Source organism: Falco punctatus (genome assembly GCF_963210335.1).
Source record: "Falco punctatus genome assembly, chromosome: 15".
Lineage (NCBI taxonomy): Eukaryota > Metazoa > Chordata > Aves > Falconiformes > Falconidae > Falco > Falco punctatus.
Window position 1 is genome coordinate 6,570,898 of NC_137595.1, and position 19,233 is coordinate 6,590,130.

The following is a 19,233-nucleotide window of genomic DNA, read 5'->3' on the forward strand; positions in this document are numbered from 1 at the left end:
TTTTTGTATTGTTAGGAGAAAAAATATCCAAGAACCATTTTGATTTATACAATCCAGCGACGCCATGATGTTCTAATATCCACTATGCAGAATATCAAGACACTATTCCTAAATAATAAACTTCAATATGCTTTCAATATATGTAGTCACATGTACTCCTCTACCTAGATGTCATTCAAGAACTAACATGGTAACATCAACATTACGCTGCACCCTTTAGAGATTAGAAAACTATCAATATTTTTTCATCTTTTTTTGGGGAAAAGAAAAAAAAACCACCAAACTGTTTCATAGTAGTTTCAGACAATCACAACTTCCTTTGATTGCAATGATGTTAGACTGTTTCAGGGCAGAAATTGAACTTACTAAGGTAACTCTTACTATTTTTCCTATACTTATAAACTAACTCAGTTTTAGCTCAGTGTACAACTACCAGTCTTGCAACAAGCTTCAACCAGATTCTACACTATAGATACTATCTTGGGACAGGTATTTATTTATTAGAGATAGAGGAAAAGAAATAGGTTTGTTCAAGTGCAGACTTACTTTGGAGAAGTAATGTCAAGGGTCAATTTAACTGGCTAACCATGACTAGTAAATTATACTAAGATTAAATTGGTAGAGCACAAAGGATGAAAAGGGAAAGTTGAGTCATACTAAAGACTCTAATGTTTTATAAATTACTTAAAAGCTTTCAAGAAAATTGTTTTACAGCTACATTAGGTCCATTAAACAGGTGTGCAGAAAATAACTAACAAAACCCACAAATGCCATTTAGAACTTATAGGATGACCTAAAACATCAATTTATTTACAATACTACATTAAGATACAAACAGGACCTGAAATAAACAAAAACACCTGTCACTATATAAACTGATTTTTCTAAGAGGAATTTAATCCAGTAAAGCTCTTCTGTTGTCATGAAACTAGAGGCACTGTATCTTAATACCTCCTATTTGAGTGCGTCAAAATACATCCCTTTATGTAATTACTCAGTACAAGCCAATAGTACTACTCAAATATACTGCCACCACTGCTTGGGTCACTTCTTAGGCACCTTCAGCCATGAACAGAGACTGCACAAGCAAAATATGTACGCAGCTTAAGAATATAAACCAGTCATTTAGAAGTTAACACACATAAAACACAGGTTGGATTTAACAAGTTACTTCATTAAGAATAGTATACACACCAGTCTAACAAAACATGCAAAGAATCCTTGCTGGCGAAACAAGCAAAATCCTGGGAGATAAAAATTAGCTTTCATTGGCTGGAGCAATACAGCCTTACTATTGCTATGTGGCTATCTTTAATTAAGTCCTTAGTCTTTTCAGTTAGGATTTCATTTCCACACTGGTATTTTTCCTTTTATAATCCTTAAACCACCAAAAAGCCTACCCCAGACTGTAATTTTGTTTCTTCTTCTCACATGGCTCAAGTTTTACAGGCCTTCTCACAGCTGTTTCTCAGAATTTAGCAATTTCCTCAGCAGCTTGAACCAAGATGAACACAGTTGGGCCAGATAAGAGAAGGGAGCTGGATTCGTGAAAGGGACAGCTGAATGGCAAAGGGGTTTTATACTGCCCTTTTACCTATCTTCCCTTTTGTACTAGTGCAGGCATTTCTGAGTCCACATGACAGGCAAGATCAAGAAACTGAGCTAAGTTAAACCCAACCATTTTTAAATAAGGTAAATTTTAATCCAGATCACTTTTGCAATCCACTTAACAACAGTCACATGAATGTTTGCTGTACACAAAAGGGAGCACTAGGAGACAGGAAAGGGTAACAGGCAGAAACAAAAAGAAAAAATCTTTTTACAACATTGGTAAGTTTTTAAAGTGAAACCACAGTTCAAATAAAATGTGAAGCAACTTCCAACTAATAAATTTCCATTACCAGAACTGTAAGAACTATACATAAAAAAGAAGTAAAGCAAGAACTTCACAGCAAAGACTTCAACTGATTACCTATACATAAGCTGTCCTCTACCCATGTATACTTCAGTGCCATCAGGTTGCTAAAACTATTTCCTTAATAAGGGACTGGGAGGCTCAAAAGTCCTTGGAGGGTTTAAAAAGACAAATTCCCCCAAGGAATAAGCATGATTTAGACCACAGAACCACAAATTCCAGCAGAAACCCGATTGTGGAGCTCCATGTCAGTTCTACTCCTTCCTTAGGCTGCAGTGAAACCACTTACACTGAAGTCTGAAATGACCTTATACCTGAACTGGGAAACCCTGACCTTTCTTGTGCCACTAGACACCTGTAGCAGCTGACTACACAGCTACCTCATCACCCTCTCTTAGCTTCCTCTTATAGCTTCCAATTCTCTTCCACATACTCTTTTGGATAGTCTCACTTCTCTCCAGTTGTCTGCAGAGATTACAGAGCCCTTTCCTCTGGACTTTTAACCCTTTCTTCCTGCTGTTTTCTCCCTGGACAACTTGATCACACTTTTCTGTACTATTTCTGTTCTGAAATTGTAAGATTGTCAGAAAAATAGGTTTTCTAAAAACTGGATAGTAATCAGTCCTGTCAACTGAACCTATATTCTTCTACTGTTCTTGTACTATCTTTATCACTCCAGCATTGTGTCACTTTCCTATAATGCATTAAGCAATGGAACAAGCATCTGCCACATGCTTGTGCTCGTGTACCTCCAGAGAGGTGTATGCAGGAGACTGTTTTGTTTTGGTAGCTTTGTATTCATTCTCCCATCAGTGAAGATTCAATAGAGAACACAATGCAAAGGATTCTGACCCAGAAATGGGCAATAATATACACTGATCTGGCTGAGAAGCTTCACTTGCCTCTAGCCTATACACCTTTCTCTTCCTGCACAATTTCAACTGAACTTAACACACATGGCTGTGAATTGTGGCAGCTTAAGTGCGGACAAGTATTCTTCCCTAAGTCATGTGGGAAAGGATAAAAATCTTACTAATTGTCAAAGTATAAACTATCACATCCAATGTATTAGAGCAATTTAAGTGGAGAGTTAAAGGTAAGAGTAATGAGGATTTGGTTTTACTGTTATATTTTGTATTGTTATATTTGCAATGTCATATTTTAGTACTATTCTTAGTCTGGTAATCTTCCACTGCCACATTTGTCCCCTATTCCTTATGTCAGAGCCAAGGATACTACAGACGCGAATTAGCTCAGTAGACTAATCTGGCAGAAAACTATTATTTTAGTTTTTATCTACTAATTTTGCATCACATAAGGTTGCTAAGGTGCACAGTACACTTTACATGTGGATAAAGAAAAGGAAATGTATACCACTAGTCACCGTAACTCACCTCCTCTTATACTAAATGAAGTCTAATGTGTCTTATCATGTGAAGAATCACATTTCCTTGGGCTGAGCCTCAAGCTCATGTTCAGCTACTCCTCCCACTAAAAATATATAATTGCACATGTACAATATAACATGAGTTAATCTTGCTTTTCACTGGTGTTGTTATCTTATCACATTTCATCTTCACTCATTTATAAAAAGAGGACTAAGTGGACACAAAAGGAAGACTAATTCAGAACAAACCAAAAATATAGAACAAGAGAAGATACCTCGTTTTCCATAAGCCTTGTGCAATACCATCTTCCTAGAACTGTAACAGATGACAAGAAAGCATATTAGATTTCAGAGCTAGGTTCTTCCATCAGAAAACCTACACATACAGTTTACTTCAGTGGTAGTTATTACAGATTCTTGTAAGTTACACACAATTATTAAGTGAAACAGAACCAATATAGGGAGTATAACCATTACATTCCTGTTAAGGGTAATTTTTCTCATTCCTCAAAGTTGCAATACCTGCTTCTCAAGATATTTAACTAAATCCTTTAAGTACCATGAAGAAATGATATAATAAAATATTATTAGTTTACCTACTAAATAATTGCATCATGTAACTAGCCTGCCTCCCTTTAAAGAAGCTGTTTAAATAATCTCACTGTTAGCTCATGTAAAAGGACACACTTTTAAGGTGTGTCCCACCATTCTTCACAAGAATGGTCTTTAGTGGAGTTAGCATAGCTATGAAAAAAAACTTGATGCAGACCTGGCCATGGTAATATATCCATACAGTGTATATACCACCAATAAACAACATGTGCTACACTCAAGAACAAGAACAGTTAAAAAAAAAAAAAAGAAAAATCAATCCCTTTCTCGCAAGGGAAACTATTATTAATATGCTGGACAGGCAAGTACTACGGGTGAAAATTCCATGAGTTTTTACCAGATTCTTCTATCTAACAACTTGAACAAAGATGTCTTAACATGATCTTTAGCTTTAATCAGACCTATTTTTGTCCAGCTGCCTGGAAGCTCTTCATTAGCACCTACTAATGCCTTAAATGTGTGTATTTCCATGAAAACAAACTTGTTTAATTCCACTCAGAAACGTACTTGTTGCAGTATGGGCTATATTGAGATATATTAAAACTATTCCACTGATAATTATTAATTCCCTGTACTGTTAAATCCTTATTTTACTAAGCCTTCCTATCACTTACAGAAATTATAAACCCTATTTGTCCATGATACAGCGTTCTCTGTAGACAAAATAAACAAAATAGGAAAGTTACAATGTAGAGCAGTCTGACCATTAAATAACCAGTTCTAGTCTGTCCTGTACTGACCAGCCCTGGGTAATTACAAGGCATGTGTGAGGGGTTTGCTGGAGAATGGCTGCAGTAGGGTATTTAGTCTTTGTTAAGAGCTGTGAAGATGCAGAAAAAGCAAGATGAATAGAAAGGTCTCTAGTGCTGAATATGCTCAGGGGAACCCATATAGTAAACAAAAGGAGTAGTAAATAAAAGGAGTTTATACTGAACTCTTTAGTTATGTTTGAGAATTAAATTGTACTATAACAACTTCAAAAGACATTTTCTAAACAATTTGGGGAGCGTACCACAGCATGACAAACTCTGCAACTCAGCCATCAGTCTGTACGGAGATGCACGTAACAGGCAACAGAATCCCCCAGTAGCCTTAAAGGGGAAAAAAATGCCATGTTCTGAAGAAACATCTTTTCTGTTGCCTTCTGCAGAACCACAGGCAGTGATAGAACAGGCTCTTTGAATTACACTGTCAGATACAGCTAGTACATAGGTGATTGGTTTATAAAATACTGGAGATGATGGAAAAGTGTAAAAATTAAGTAGCTTTTAATAAGACCTTGAATACTCTATTTAAATCCACAGTAACTATTGGGAATTGATTCTAAATCAAAAAGATCTACTATATTGATAAAAATGTTAGAGTAGCCCATTTGAGTAATATTAAATGTATGTTTGAAAACTGAGACATAGTATTTAGTGGCAATATTACATTTTTTCTCTCTCTGTATAGATCATCTCCAGTACATTCAGGCCGGGAAGAAAACTCACTATCATAATATGAGACATAACTGGGTTTTATTCACATAGAGTAGTTGTGTCCTCATACATAAAATGTGAAAAAATGGAAGTACTAACCCAAGAAGTTCTGTATGATACCATTAGGATTATTTTATGAAAAGAAAACAAACATAAAAAGGCAGTAGGCTTCTTGTTTGCCAGCAACATTGAGAAATTACTGCTAGATGCAATGGTTAGATAACAGTTGCTAATAACTGCATCTTGTACTAGGTAAGTCTACAGATTGGTATTTTAAAAGCAAAGGGGAAAAAAAGAGAATTAATTATTAAGTAATTACCACGTATATTAGCTGCTTCATATATCCGCATTTGTTTTGTTTTGTTTTTCCTCTGTGAAAAGCCCCAAATCGAGAAAAAGGATGTATTCCTACTTACTGTTTTTCATCATCCTCTGAAGTAATCCTGTGCAATTTTTTTATACATGTTGTTTCTAGAAAACATGAAGGGGGCATGAATGCTCTTTTCTTACGGTTCTGTTAAAACCTGAAAGTAAAAAACCGACCGGGATAAGATAAACCTAGTTGTGATCTAGAATTACAGACTAAGTCGTCAAAATACAGAAAATTGTGTAACCAGAATTCAGCTAAATTAGTTAATTGTTTCAAAGAGGGAAAATGTTTGTAACAAAGTAACACATTGGAAAATATTTTCCTAAAAGGCATATTGATGTTTTGATTCATAACTAATGGGGGAGCCTGGCTTGGAATAAATTAAAATCACTGAAGAACTGTTCAGATTAAACCCATTATTCAGTTTATTTCTGGATTCATGTAAGTCCTTTTAATGAAGAAGGTGCCTTGACACAAGTAGACTCTATACTTTTAATGTGTCATTTAATAATGATATATCTCATCTAGCTCCAGTGCTTTAGGTTTTAAATTAGAGGTAGATATAGTAAGTAAAGTTAAACCATAGGTCTGCTGTGACCAGCGAGATAATCACCTCACTAACATATGCAACATGAAAACTTTTTAAATGATACGTGAGAAGCTGTCACTTTCCTCTTCCTATAAATAAGTACAGGTAAAATGTGTAAGTTGCCTTAAAATTGAAAAGTTAATAGCCTAATAAGTGAACTGTTGCACAGCCATCTCACAGCTGGTTAAAAACAAAATGTAGCTGTAGCCATAGAGAATTAACCTTGCTGAAGCCGTAATCTTATCCATTTATAGAAATGTTCGGAATTAACTGTGCTTTAAATTAATATTTGTGATACTGTTCATCACTGTAATACGAAATTTAATTTTGCTTTAATGGTTAATAAAGGATGTTTTAAAAAATAAATAAAAACATTCAAATCACTAACATTTTGCATAAATATGATATGAACTTTTTGCGACTTAATTTACAGAAACACTATAGAATGTACAATTATTGCCTCTAACAGACCAGGAAATTATTGTTTTAAATTAAATAAAGATTTAGCAAACAACTATTTCTTGGAATTATCTGACCAGTGAGTGGATTTTCTCTGGATTTAGGTTTGCAAATAAATCGTATTTATTAAGTAGTCAGAGTATTTTTTAGAAAGTTATTTTGTCAATAGGAAATGTCTACTCATATGCAAATAATGCTCTTAATTGATTATTATAGCTTAGTAGTTAATACTTGTCCTATTTTCATACCTATTAAGATAAGCCATATACCCTGTGATTTTCTTTTTTTTTTATTTACCACATTCTCATGTACTCAAAACAATCTTTGACTGCCTTCCTCTGAAGATAAATTTGGGTATTTTTTAAACTCCAAAATTAGATTCCAGCTAAAACTGCAAAAAGGAGGAAGAAGCAGGAGAGTAAAAACTGACTGCAGTGATGATACTGATCAGGGAGAGAAACAAGATGTTTTGAAGAAAGATTACAGCTCAAGAAGAGAGTGGAATGATTGTGGTATATTTTCTGTGGCAGAGTGGCTGTGCTAATGATACAGAATTTTAGGATGAAGAGCTGGGGAATGTACTACTGGGTGACTTAGCAGCCGCCTTCTTGTTTTTGGTTAAGTTAAATACTGCATGTTTTCTCTTGTGGTAGCACTCACCACAAATCCTTTTTTCTCCACACACTCCCCCTTTCCCCCCTCCTTAGGACAAAGACTTCAACATTGTTAACTTTCTTCTTCAACACTAGAAACCTGGAGAACAGAACATTTGTCATAGACTGAAATCTGAATAAGCTGGTTTGGTGATCAGTCACCTACAGCTGTTTTAGAACTGCTGTTATTAAGCAGAAGCCTATGCCTTCTCTATCAAATGCAAATTCTATTGCTGAATTTATAAAAAATGATAAACCAAGAACCCTTTTCTTTTTCATAGATACTTGTGTATATTCTGGAACCTTGCATGATTGTATTTTTTATAAGTTTAGAGAGTGCTAGAGCAATAAGTTCTCATATTGCTGGGTCAGCCAGTCATCTTCAAAGGCCTATTTCATTCAAATTCAGATATAAAATAGTACATGTTTTGGGAAGGCTCAAAATATCTTATGCTTATCAGTCTATGATAATTTTGTTGTAAGAAAATTGTGTGGGTTTTTTTTTTTTTCTTTACAGATGCACATGTGCAGTTTTCTGTCACTGCTAGCTGTTGTAGTTGTGTGACTGAATGTAACTGAGATTATATGCAAAACCACAAGGAGAAATGTTAGCATCTACAAGAGAAATGTTAGCATTTACATAGAAGTGGCCTTCTGTAGTTACATGTTTTTAACGTTGTGAGATGTTTTTTGTAAAATGCATAGTTTTAAAATACATTTTCTTCAGAGATGAAGCCAAGTTAAGAACAGTTTGTACAACTACCAGTTTCTACCCTCAGGACCTACTATGTTGTTCTCGGAGATGGGCCAAAACACTGCATTGCAAACTGCCAACATGATCTGAGGTTTGTCTGGTTGCCTTAAGCAGAGTTGTGGTTTTCTGGTTGTTTTTTTTTTTTTTTTGTTTGTTTGCTTGTTTTTTTGTTTCGTTGTGGAGGGGCTTTTCCATTTAAATTTTCCTGATTGGGATAGTTTGCATACTTTCAGATCGCTCCTTTTGCTTAGAATTGCCTGCAGAGTTAATATGCTTCTAGATCCTCAGTTCATACATGGAATACTTGTTTCTCAGTCCCGGAAACTGGGATGAAAAAAAAAAACAAAAACACTAAAATGCTGGATGGAGTATGACTAAAAACATTTTCAAAAAAGAATATTGCAGGCTTTAACTTCTGCTAAGAAGGCTATGAAATAGACTTAATGACACTTGATATATACTAACATATTCAAAAGCAGATCTCCAGAAAATCCTGTAGCAGTATTTTGTACAACTCATTAACTTTAAGTCACAGCTGAGCACTCTATATGGAAACTTGCAAAATATTTGTAAGATGGAGTTAAAAAAAAGTGACAATAACTGTGCCAACCAACCAGCCATTTGTCCCAGGAGAGTGGGCAAACGGCAGAAGGAAAAGAGGAAGTAAGAGTCCCTGTGGGGTAGCTCTTTCATCACATGATGTAGCTACAGCCTGATGGTTACATGTTTTCTCTATCACTTAGATAACTTATCACTTAGATTGTACAGTAACAATTGCATACTAAAAATAGTAAATATTTTGTGTTTTCTTTTCAGTGTAATGTGAATGGTTCCTAAACCTGACCTCTTTGTGTTTCAAGTGCTCTTTTTCCTGTTTTGCTGAAGATCACGAACGTGATTTGAGGTTTACTCCATCAAAAACTAAGAGAAATAAATGCCTGAATGTACATGTGCTCAATTTTCCTGATCTCTGCCACCTGCACTTGTTTGCACTTATACCACAAAGTATTTTTCTAATGTTCTGCCTGCTGCTCTTAAAACTTAGAGGTGGGTCCAATGTAAATGCTTTATGGAAGAAGACTTGGCTAAAGCAGTATGAGTATTGTGGAAAATGCAGAAAATTTGGATTAAAAAAGCTCTTAAAGCACTTAGGAGTTATGCAGAACAAATAGTGCTGTAGAGTTTGGATTTAAACATTAAATTTGTGCACAGAGATGTCAGTCAGTTGGAAATTATTCTCAGTTTTCTCTGACTCTGGAATGACTGACCTTTCTGCTCCAGTTATGTGTGCTGCTTAACACAGACAAATAAAAGCACAGAAAAACAAAACGGCCATTAGGGCCAACTGAAGAGAAGAAAAAACCAGATCTGAGCATTTCTTTTTAACTGAAACTGGCAAACTGTTAAACTGTGGCTGTAGAACAATGAACTGTGAAATATAAACTGATGTAGTTGGAAATAACATTACATTGCCTGTCGCTGCAAACAAGTGATTAAACCCATGATTGCTTGATTAATTTCACAATTCCGAAGTTATGTGTGCTTTAGAACGCATAAACTATGCCCAAATACTTATTTTTTATAAAATTTTAACAGTAAAAGGAACACTTGTACTCAAAAGAGAAGGTGCATCTCAAAGTATTAAGAACTGAGCAGCCCGATGGAGCTGGCCTATTTTATAACCTACTACCTTCTGCCATGAAGATTCGACTCCAATTTTAAGATGCCTGCAAGTTTCAGAGCTGTCATTTTATTTGAAAGCTGGTATTATTGGGTTTTATCAACAGGTTTTCACTGTTGGATTTTTTAAAAGAAATACCATTTCATCCAGTACTCAGGTATGCCTCAGCGTCAGAAGAAATGCAGACAGCTATATGAATTTTAGGCATGCTTTAACTACGTGTGTATTAGAGAGAGATGGGTAAAATTCACTGTACTGGTCTTGCTTGCCTTTTTAAAAGAACAGTCACACTGTGGAAACAGTGCTGAGCTGGAACCATTTTCCAAAGTGCAATCAAGTACCATGTTTGTATCTAAATCTGGACTCCAAAGATTTGTGGATTGTCCTCATCTCACTGTAACAGATCATGATTGTTTTCATGACTCTCTTCTCAGTATAACTTCATAAGCATAGACTCAGTTATACCAACACAAAATGGGTATTTTTCTCTTTTTAAAATAATTGTATTAATACAAGGACATCTGTTAATATGAGCCCTCTAAAAATCAGGCATATGATTCTGGTTTCCACTACCCACACCAATACGCCCATGGTGAGAGACCTTCAGTTTACATGGCGAGGCTCAGCCTGAGGGATTCTCTAATCCACAGAAAGTTAAGCAATTTTTCATTCTTGTGAACCATGAGCACATGTTGATGACTCAGGTATTGGGGACTGGATTTCTCAAATTTGATGAAAGTAAGTTTGTCTTTTGTTTGTCGTAACAACAGTTCTACTTTAGCCAAACCACCACACCAGTTATCCCTTGTGTCTCACCTGTTCCCAAGATAAAATTCAGGGAAACCTGCTGAAGTCAGAGCGTCACAAGGAAACCCCCGTGTGTGTGAAGTGTAAGGACACCCCATGGATGGGGCCCTGAAGAAAACGAGGTGGAGACAAGGCTTTTCTCCAGGGGCCGGCTCCTCGGCTGCCCGCACTGCCACAGCCGGCCCCGGCCGCCTCAGCTCCCGCCCGCCCGCGGAGCAGCCGGCCCGGCTGAGGGGAGACGGCCGAGCACGAGTCCCGGCCTTCCCGCCTCACGGCGGCCCCACCGAGGGCTCGGCCAGGAGCCCTCGGGACGGATCCCCCTACACACCCGCTCCGCGCTGCCAAAGCCCAGGCCGGTCACTTTTGTGCGTTTCCATTCAAAACGCCGGCGCTCCGCCATTTCCTAACACCAGCCCTGCCCCGCTCCCGCCCCGCCGCCGGCCGCCCGCTACCTCCGCTCCCCGCAGCGGGCCTGCGCGTGCCCATGCGCGGTAACGCCGGCCGGGCGGTGCGCGTGCGCCCAGGCGTCCGGCGTCTGTGAGGCGGCGGATTGGGAGGAGGCGGCGGCGAGGCAGCAGGACCAGGAACTGCTCCGGTTGCGGCTGGGAGGGGACGGGGAGGTGCCCGGTGGTGCTTGTCGGTCCTATGGGGCCTTGAGGGTACAGCCCCGGAGAGAGAGGGGGTCTGTGCTGGGGTGCGGAGCCGGTGGGAGGATGGAGGGGCAGGCGGCTCCGGGCGCGGGCGGCGGCGAGGAGGCGCTGAGCTCCGGCAGGATGAACCCCAAGCGGAGTGGGCGCGCCGCGGAAGAGGAGAGCCGGAACAAGCCCAAGCTGGTGAGCGGGCTGTGGGGCTGGCAGGGGGGCAGGGGAAGAGGAGGAAGGCGAGGGAGGGGGAGGAGGAGGAGGGAGGCTCCGGTGCCGTTTTCTTGTTTCCCAAGTAGAGAATCTGGGGTGGAGGGGCGTGCGGCCGGGCCTGGGGGGTGCCGGGCTTTCAGAAATTAAAGGCTGCTTTTTGAAAAATCCCGTGAGGGGTTTTGGGTGCCTTTTGGCGGAGGGAGGCGGCAGCTGGAGGAGGCGTGCGGTGGTACCGCGCCGAGGGCCGGGGGCGGCCGCTGGCAGGGGCCGGGAAATCCCGGGTTCTCCGTGAGGGCGATGCCGGCTGGATTCCCGGCGGGTGGTGCCCGGGCCGCCCCTTTGGGGTGAGGTGCGGTGACAGCGCTCTGCTGTAGGCAGGACCTGTTGGTGTAACCTCTGCTCCGCTCATTTTTCGAGTGGAACGTCACGGGTGGTTTGGTTTTTTCCTTCTGTATGGGTTGAACCATCCAGAATATTGGTGGTTGTGATGCAAACAATGTGAACTTCTGAGTTACTGTCAAAGCAACTCAAACATTTGGGTATTGTCCAGTGTTTTTGGAAATACCTGACGAACTTTTGACCAAAGCTTCTTTAGGACGGTAGAATTTGTTCATTACATGTGTTTTTTTTTATTTAAAATTAGACATTTCTACTTACAGACCTGATAACTTGAAATGTAGGTACATTCCAAAGCCAACAGCACTGGATTGCATCTCATTTTATAAACACACTAGCAGCAAACCCAGTGTTTACTTTTGATTGTTTACTTCTGTAACTTACAAGTAACTTATGCTCGAGTTAGATCAGTTTTCTGATGGGTTTTCCAAGAACAGCAGTGTAGCAGATACTTAAAACTTACCTGACTTTTCTTATGAAATAGAGTACTAGTTTCAAACTTTATATAATCAGTGCAGGGGTTTTCAGCGCTAGTGGTAGAACCAAGTCCACATGTAAGTGCTCCCACCTTGTGTTCCCTTCATGTCTGCCTTGGGCTGATGAGTCTGAGAACTGTGGGAGTGTTCTTGTCACCAAAAACTAAGTTAGAATGCGTGTGAGGAAGAAGTTAAATTTGTAATGTATGAGGCGTTGAAAAGTTACTGAAAGTTATAATGATTTAAAAGGTTGACAGAAAGCCAGAATACTGAATAACTTCAAGCGTGCTTGTATTGAAAGTGACCATGTTTATTTTAGCAAAAAGTAACCAAATGTGTGTCTCATTTTCTGTGTTATTGAAAACAAACTCATACTTCCTTGCATAGGATAAACATAAACAAACTTCTTCATATAAACGAGGTGCTTGTTTATGTTTATACTACCTTTACAGTTTCCTAGCTAAAGTGGCTGGGAAGGCTGCCTGAAGATGCCTGCAGGGAAGTGATTTAAAAATCACACAGGAAAGTACCTCTATTGGAAGCTGTGGGCACAAATTTGAATGCTTCTTTAGCAGGGAACACTTTGTTCTGAAAAAAATACATAATTTAAAAAATCTAAGAGCTCAAAATTAGATTGAACAGGACAACTGTTCACATTGCATATTCTTTTCAGTTATTCTAGTATCACTAGAGTAGGCTTTTACTGTTACATTTTAGTGGAAAATGTCCATGATGTTAATATTTGACTTCCTATGCAGTTATACGCTTTTGTTTCTTGAGGGGATGATTACAGTCCGTCAGCAACATGGGTCAGAGTAGTGGTATGTTGGTTGAACCAGATACCTTCTGAAAGGTAGTTTTGCCCTGAGATAAAGTGACTAGCCTCTGATGATGTAACGAGTGAGTGGGTTGAATGGAAAAGTAATTATTTTGATTCTGGACATGATGTGCACAAATGGTGTATGAAACTGACATGAAGAGGGATCTTCCTCTGAGGGAGAAAAGGGATGGGGTTCAGGTGTGTTTTAAGTTGAGGTGGTGTGAGTGGACAGGCAGATTTATCAATTCTTGCCATGGATTTGCGAGGGAAGAACAGGTCTGTTATCGGGGAAAGTCTGCATCCATTATGTGGGAGAATAATCCTACTAAATTTTGCTGGCTTTAATTTTGAATGGAGTATTGGCTCTGCTGAGGCTAGCAATATCTTTAGGTATTTGGAGGACAACCTTACTAGTACCTCATCCCTGTTCTTTTCACTGTGTAAATAAGATGAAGGTATATTTGGGACTTCTGTAAGAGAAGCCACACTATTTGTGCAAGTATTGTCACTGAGTTCGTATACAAAGCTTTTCAGAGTTTGATGCAGAGATTTTCTTGGTTCAGCTGCATAACTTAAAATTCATCAAGTTTCAGTACAGTTATAAGATGAATCAACCTGTACTCTGTCAGTTTGCTGTGTGTAATTCAAGGAACTCTACAGTGCGCTGAGAGGAGTGTGTCTCTTTTCCAGAACTTCTTTCACACATCAAGTGGAGTGCTGAATAAGGGCTTGGTGAGAAGTGGTGTGCAACTACACATAACAGAGGGTTTATTTTTAGTTCCTGGCATAGCAGCTGAAATCAGGCAAGTCATTGGGAAGAAGTCTAGGGGAATGATTTTTGTATGATGGACTAAAAATGGCTGTAGATGACGGGGAGCTGGGAAAGCTGAAATTATTATTTTGGGGGAAGGGAAACTTGAAGAAGGTGGAAGTTTTTTGTTGCCCCATGCTTCCCATCTGAAAGTAGAAGGTGGGCAATGGTGCTTGGCCTGCAGAAGCATAGTGGTTTGGTGGGTCTTTTTTAAGGACTGAAGCCTGATTGATAGCATTTATTCTTGACTGACAGGAAGTAAGACTAGGCTATCAAGAGAGGATCTGTGCTAGAAAAGACAATGATGGTTTAGAGTATTTTTCTGTAAGATAATTGATACATATGTATGCACACAAATAATTGAAGATGTATTATATTAGAACTACTAATTCAATTTTCTTTTGCTGTAGGTAATTGTAAGAATCATTCAAGTTTCATATAATTTCTAGAAAGTGACAGAGCTGCACAATGAGAATTTAGTTCCAGTTTTTATACTAGTACTGTGTAAACTGGAATATTTTTCTAAAATCTAATGTCTGTCTTACAGGCACCTTGACAGCTGCTGAAAGAGCTCTGCTTTCAATTTTTTTTTCCTTTCCCCCCCCTCCATTTTTTGCTGGCACAAGAACCAGAGGTGGGAATGAGTGCCTGGTGTTTTTGTCATTATTTTTGTTTATAATGAAATGGGCAGGAAAAAAAAATGTTTTGGCAAACAATCACCTGATCTCCTGCCAGCCCTGAGAATAGCCTGGCATGAGATGGCAATAAGCAGTTACATTCTTAACTGGGTTTGGCTATGTGCTTGTTTTGTTTGTTTAAAAGTATGCATGTTATACTAGGGAAACAGGCTAAATTAAGGTTGTCAGGGAGATTGCTGCGATTCCTGTATTTGTTAATGTCATTTGCTCTCCTTAACACTTGAGTAACACATGGGAAGTATATAATTCTGTTGGGTACCTAGGAAATTGGTAAGTGCTTGAAAGAGTAGGGTCTGATTTGGCATAGCTGTTAATGCTTAGCTGAACCCACAGTCTTATCAAGTTATTCATCAAAAGATGAAGTTGAAGCAGAGAAGTTGAAGCCAGACTTCCTACAGAACTTCATGGGAGAAGGGAAGACAGAGCTTGTAAGAAGGAGCAGGAGAGGTCGCTGGAGAGTGGGCTGAGTATAAGGGGGGGAAAAACATTTGAAGGATGATTAAGCATTGGTTGACCAGAGACACTGGAATCCCACTCCTTGTAGTTTTTCAATACTTGGAAACCTGGACAAAGCGTTTAGCAGGCTGGTTGGAGTTCAGTGCTGACCATGCTTTTTTGGGCAGGAGTTTAGGCTAAACTGAGAACTGAATGAGATCCTTTCAAACACCTGTGTTTCTGTGAATTAGTACTCAAAAAGAGGTGTTACAACAGGATTTGTGGTGCTTCCTGACTGTTAGGACACTGACTAACCAGAAGTTAATATGGCCAATGGTTTTCTGGTGCTTTTAAATTAGCGTTAATAATATATTGTGTCAGCTTAGTGTTAGCATATGTAGAAATACTTGTGTGCATGTAATGGGAAGTGCCACACTAAACATGCAGCATTACCCCCAGGTTCACTTCAGGTTTGTGTGATAGTTGTTCAGCGATAGATACTCCACTTAGCTACAAACAAAATTTCTGAAAGGGGTGTCTTCTGAGTGTGATGCTGTCTTTAAAAGTAGATAAGGAGACATATCTTGTATAACATGAAAAACAAATTTTTAGGGGTGAGGGAGAGCTTATTTGATTGGAGAACAAGTGGATTTGGTGATTCATCAAACAAGGAGCAAGTCATGCTTTGTTTTAAAAGCAGAAATTGTTTATGCTTAATAGTGAAGTTTTTTAAACCCCCTGAGCTTTGAGATGAATCAAAAGCTGTGAACAAAATGTTCTGACTAATGTGGCATAAACTGGTGTTGAACAGTGGAATGAAAGCTTTCATCAGCTTTAAAACAGAAGTAAACTGAGTGTGCTTGGGAGAATCGTTTTCCCAGCTGGGCTCCTCCACCCATATCACTACAGGAGTTAATGAGCACTTTAAATATTGAGTATCCGTTACTGTCAGACAGGCTGTGTTTTACAAGACCTACAATGTGCCATCAACTTTGACTCCTAAGGTTGTTTGATATTGTTCTCCTGTGGAGAAATAATGTGCTTTTTACATGTGACTTTTGATGTTTGTACACTTCATATGTGAACTATGAGTCAGGTTCAGCAGAGATTTTTGGCAAATGACTAAAATGTATTATGTTTGAGATCATAGTGTCTCCGAGTTGAGTCAGCCCATGCCTGCAGAGGATTCTTGCTTCAAGTGTATGCTTCCCAATAAAGTGAACAAAATGCTTGTGTTTTAGAAGACTTTTGGTCTTATTAGACCAAAGTCAAGGTATTCCAGCAAGTGAAGTTAGTTAGGGTACAGCTATTGCTGACAAGTAAAATTAATGTCTTGAAAAATTTGGTTCTGTTTCTGAAAAGTATACAGATTGGATACTACTTCTAATATGGTACAAGTAGGGCATGCTTGGTACTGATGTTTAGGTAAGCGCTTTAGCTTTTATGTGAATGTATACCGACACTGTTTAAATGGGGTGATATGTCAGGCGATAGGCCTATCTGCTTGTGGTACTTAAACTTCCTGAACTACTACTTGTAAGACAAAACTGTAGAGCAATTCTGTATGATACAGGAAGCTTTGCAAACAAAGCAGATTCCACCTAGGCAATGTGAAAGACAGTTACAGTGAGAACTAACAGTGTGCATATCAAGAGTGATGTTTTCAGAGATTTTAAGCAATATCGTTCTGAATATCCAAGTTGAGTGTGAACTTTTGCATTTGTATTACAAATAGCCTGTAAAGCATGCTAATGATACTGTGATTGCTGATGACTGGGTAGAAGGAAGAGATGGGCTTGAAAAGTTGGATGGGCTACAAGATGATGTCATGTTTTCTGCATCATTTGCAGTTCTTTAGAGCTAAGCAATAATGGCTACTAACTTTCCTCTCATTCTTTTCATCCCTGTCCAAATTTAGAGGTAAAGTAAAACAAGAGATGGCAGTTGCTGCTGAAGCAACTGGCAATTTCAGTTGTTACTCATCAGTTTACTTGTTCAACTTTAAAGCCACAAGAACTTAGGAAACTACTAGAATGAATATTTTTGTACAGTTCCTTACAGGTTGTATATCGTGGTCATTCTTTACTTTCAGTATTTTTGAAAATAATTTAATAACTTCATTTTGGAGCAAGTAAGTTTTTTGTTATGAAGGGCTATGGTGGTAGTGCAGATAATTTTGAGAGAAGATTGACAGTAGAAAGACTTCAGTGTTTGTGTAGCAATTCATAAAGTTGCAGGTAAGACAAAGGTAACTTGTCTTAAGCATGCATGTTATTTTTGTATCCAACTAATTGCTTATTCTAAGGTCTCATGCATCAGGTAGCTTTTTTGTACGGTATTGGAGTGAGCGCCTCTGTTTCCCACTCTCAGACACAACTTCCTAAAAGGTAGATAAGCGAAATCTTGCTTAACAAAAGTAGTGGTAACGCACTCTGCAAGGCAAATACAGTCTATGTGTTAACTATTAATTGATAGTATGGGAGGAAGGGGTGACTGTAGAGGAGTCAAGGCAGTGGGTTGATTAGCATTGATAATAGGCTGCCGCTGTGGCCCTGCTGCGAAGGCAGTGGGTTGATTGACATGGATGATGTGCAGCTGTAGCTCTTTCTGCTAAGTAGTTGAATAGCCCTGAGGGGTGGGGGAGAGGTGGCTGGATGGAGGAGCAGCAGTGTGGTCTGGCCTCTGGAGGAAGGAGAAACAGCATGGACAGTAGAATCTGACTGACAGCAAAAGCCTTGTTGCAGCCTGATAGCTTGCTTGTGCTGCAACAGGTGTCAATTAAAGAATTTTTTTTTTTTTTGAGGCAGTGGTGTAGGCTTAAGCAGTCTCCATGCCCACCCTGGTGCTCTACTGCCTTGAAGTTTTTGTGTGGCAGTGGGACAAACAAGATGATGAAACTGAACCAGTCAATGGTTCAGCTTTTTTATTTGTTCTTTGTTTATTTGCTAGAACTGATGTGCCTAATGTTATGGCACACTAGAAGTCCTCCCTTTGTATTTTCTACAGTTTTCTCCCTGTTTTTTCTACAGTTGATCTACCAGTAATATTAAATTATGATTGTGTCTGTTTTCCAGCCGTCTTCTTGTGATAGCTGTTTAGTTGGATGTGATGTGAAAGCAGCATGTTGTATGCACATGGGCAGATCTGAAAAAGATCTGCTATGGCAGTTAAATGATACTGTCACCTGCATTGTGATATAAACTATAAAATCAGCTGGTTTACAGAAATTGAGAAATACCTTGGAAGTTCAATGCTGGAACAAGGCCTCAGAGGGGAAACATGTTTTGATACAGCTACAGAAGGTCTTCGGTCCACCTGGGTGTGGTAATATTTGGTCTTAAGGTGTAGTGCATGCTGTAGTATCACCACACCTTCTGTTACGTAAAGCAAAAATGTTCTTAAGAGTTTCGAATAGATATGGGCTCTTCTTGTGTAATCGGAAAACTGTATTTTCATATTCATTTCAGGCTGTTTTGGGGAAGAGTGGGAGAAGAGGAAGTTCAAGATGATGCATATGATAGATAGCTTTCTTGTCAGGTTCCCTTCTTGATCCTTTTCGTGACCCTAAAACTTTGGAAATAAGATAGTATTGGAGAAAGTATTAGGTGTGCTGGATGTGTGACGTGTGTTTGCTGCTTTTAAATTTTCTTCGCACAGTGTTATCAGATATGGAAGACATCAAAGATAGGAAGAGTTTTCATTACTAAAACTATTCTCAATGTGTACTTCCCAACAGTCGAGTGTGTTTAAACTTGTCTTGAAAGTATAGAATGTAAAAGTCATCACCTGATTAAAAAAATGTAATTGGAATGAATCCTGCCTTCTATTTATTGGTGATTTGTGTGTGTGTATATATATTTTAACACACATACTCACATACTCCTACTGCTTTCCTAATTGCAGTTGAAATACTAAGTTATCTCTTTATAACATCCAAATTAACATACTTGTTACCTTTTTATATGAGAATAAATACAGGAGAACTTGCTTGAGGAATGTGAAATTTACAGAGAAGTGCTACTTTGTAGTTTAGAATAA

At 38.8% G+C, this 19,233-nt stretch overlaps 1 protein-coding gene and 1 long non-coding RNA gene across 4 annotated transcripts in view; one reads left to right on the top strand and one right to left on the bottom strand.

Moving 5' to 3' along the window:
- The window catches only part of LOC308053997, a 133,081-nt gene extending 125,944 nt beyond the window's left edge, over positions 1–7,137 (bottom strand). Inside the window, exon 1 of the long non-coding RNA XR_013923901.1 lies at positions 3,578–7,137. This is a non-coding gene — a long non-coding RNA (uncharacterized lncRNA). The remainder of the gene's footprint in view (positions 1–3,577) is intronic.
- A 4,087-nt stretch (positions 7,138–11,224) lies between these two features.
- The window catches only part of DIAPH2 (diaphanous related formin 2), a 243,189-nt gene continuing 235,180 nt past the window's right edge, over positions 11,225–19,233 (top strand). For 2 of the 3 annotated variants that reach the window (XM_080366036.1, XM_080366037.1), the window contains exon 1: positions 11,225–11,538. In XM_080366036.1, the coding sequence (XP_080222162.1) occupies positions 11,419–11,538 (120 nt within the window). In that variant the 5' untranslated portion in view covers positions 11,225–11,418. The remainder of the gene's footprint in view (positions 11,539–19,233) is intronic. The other variant, XM_080366038.1, reaches the window with a different exon arrangement.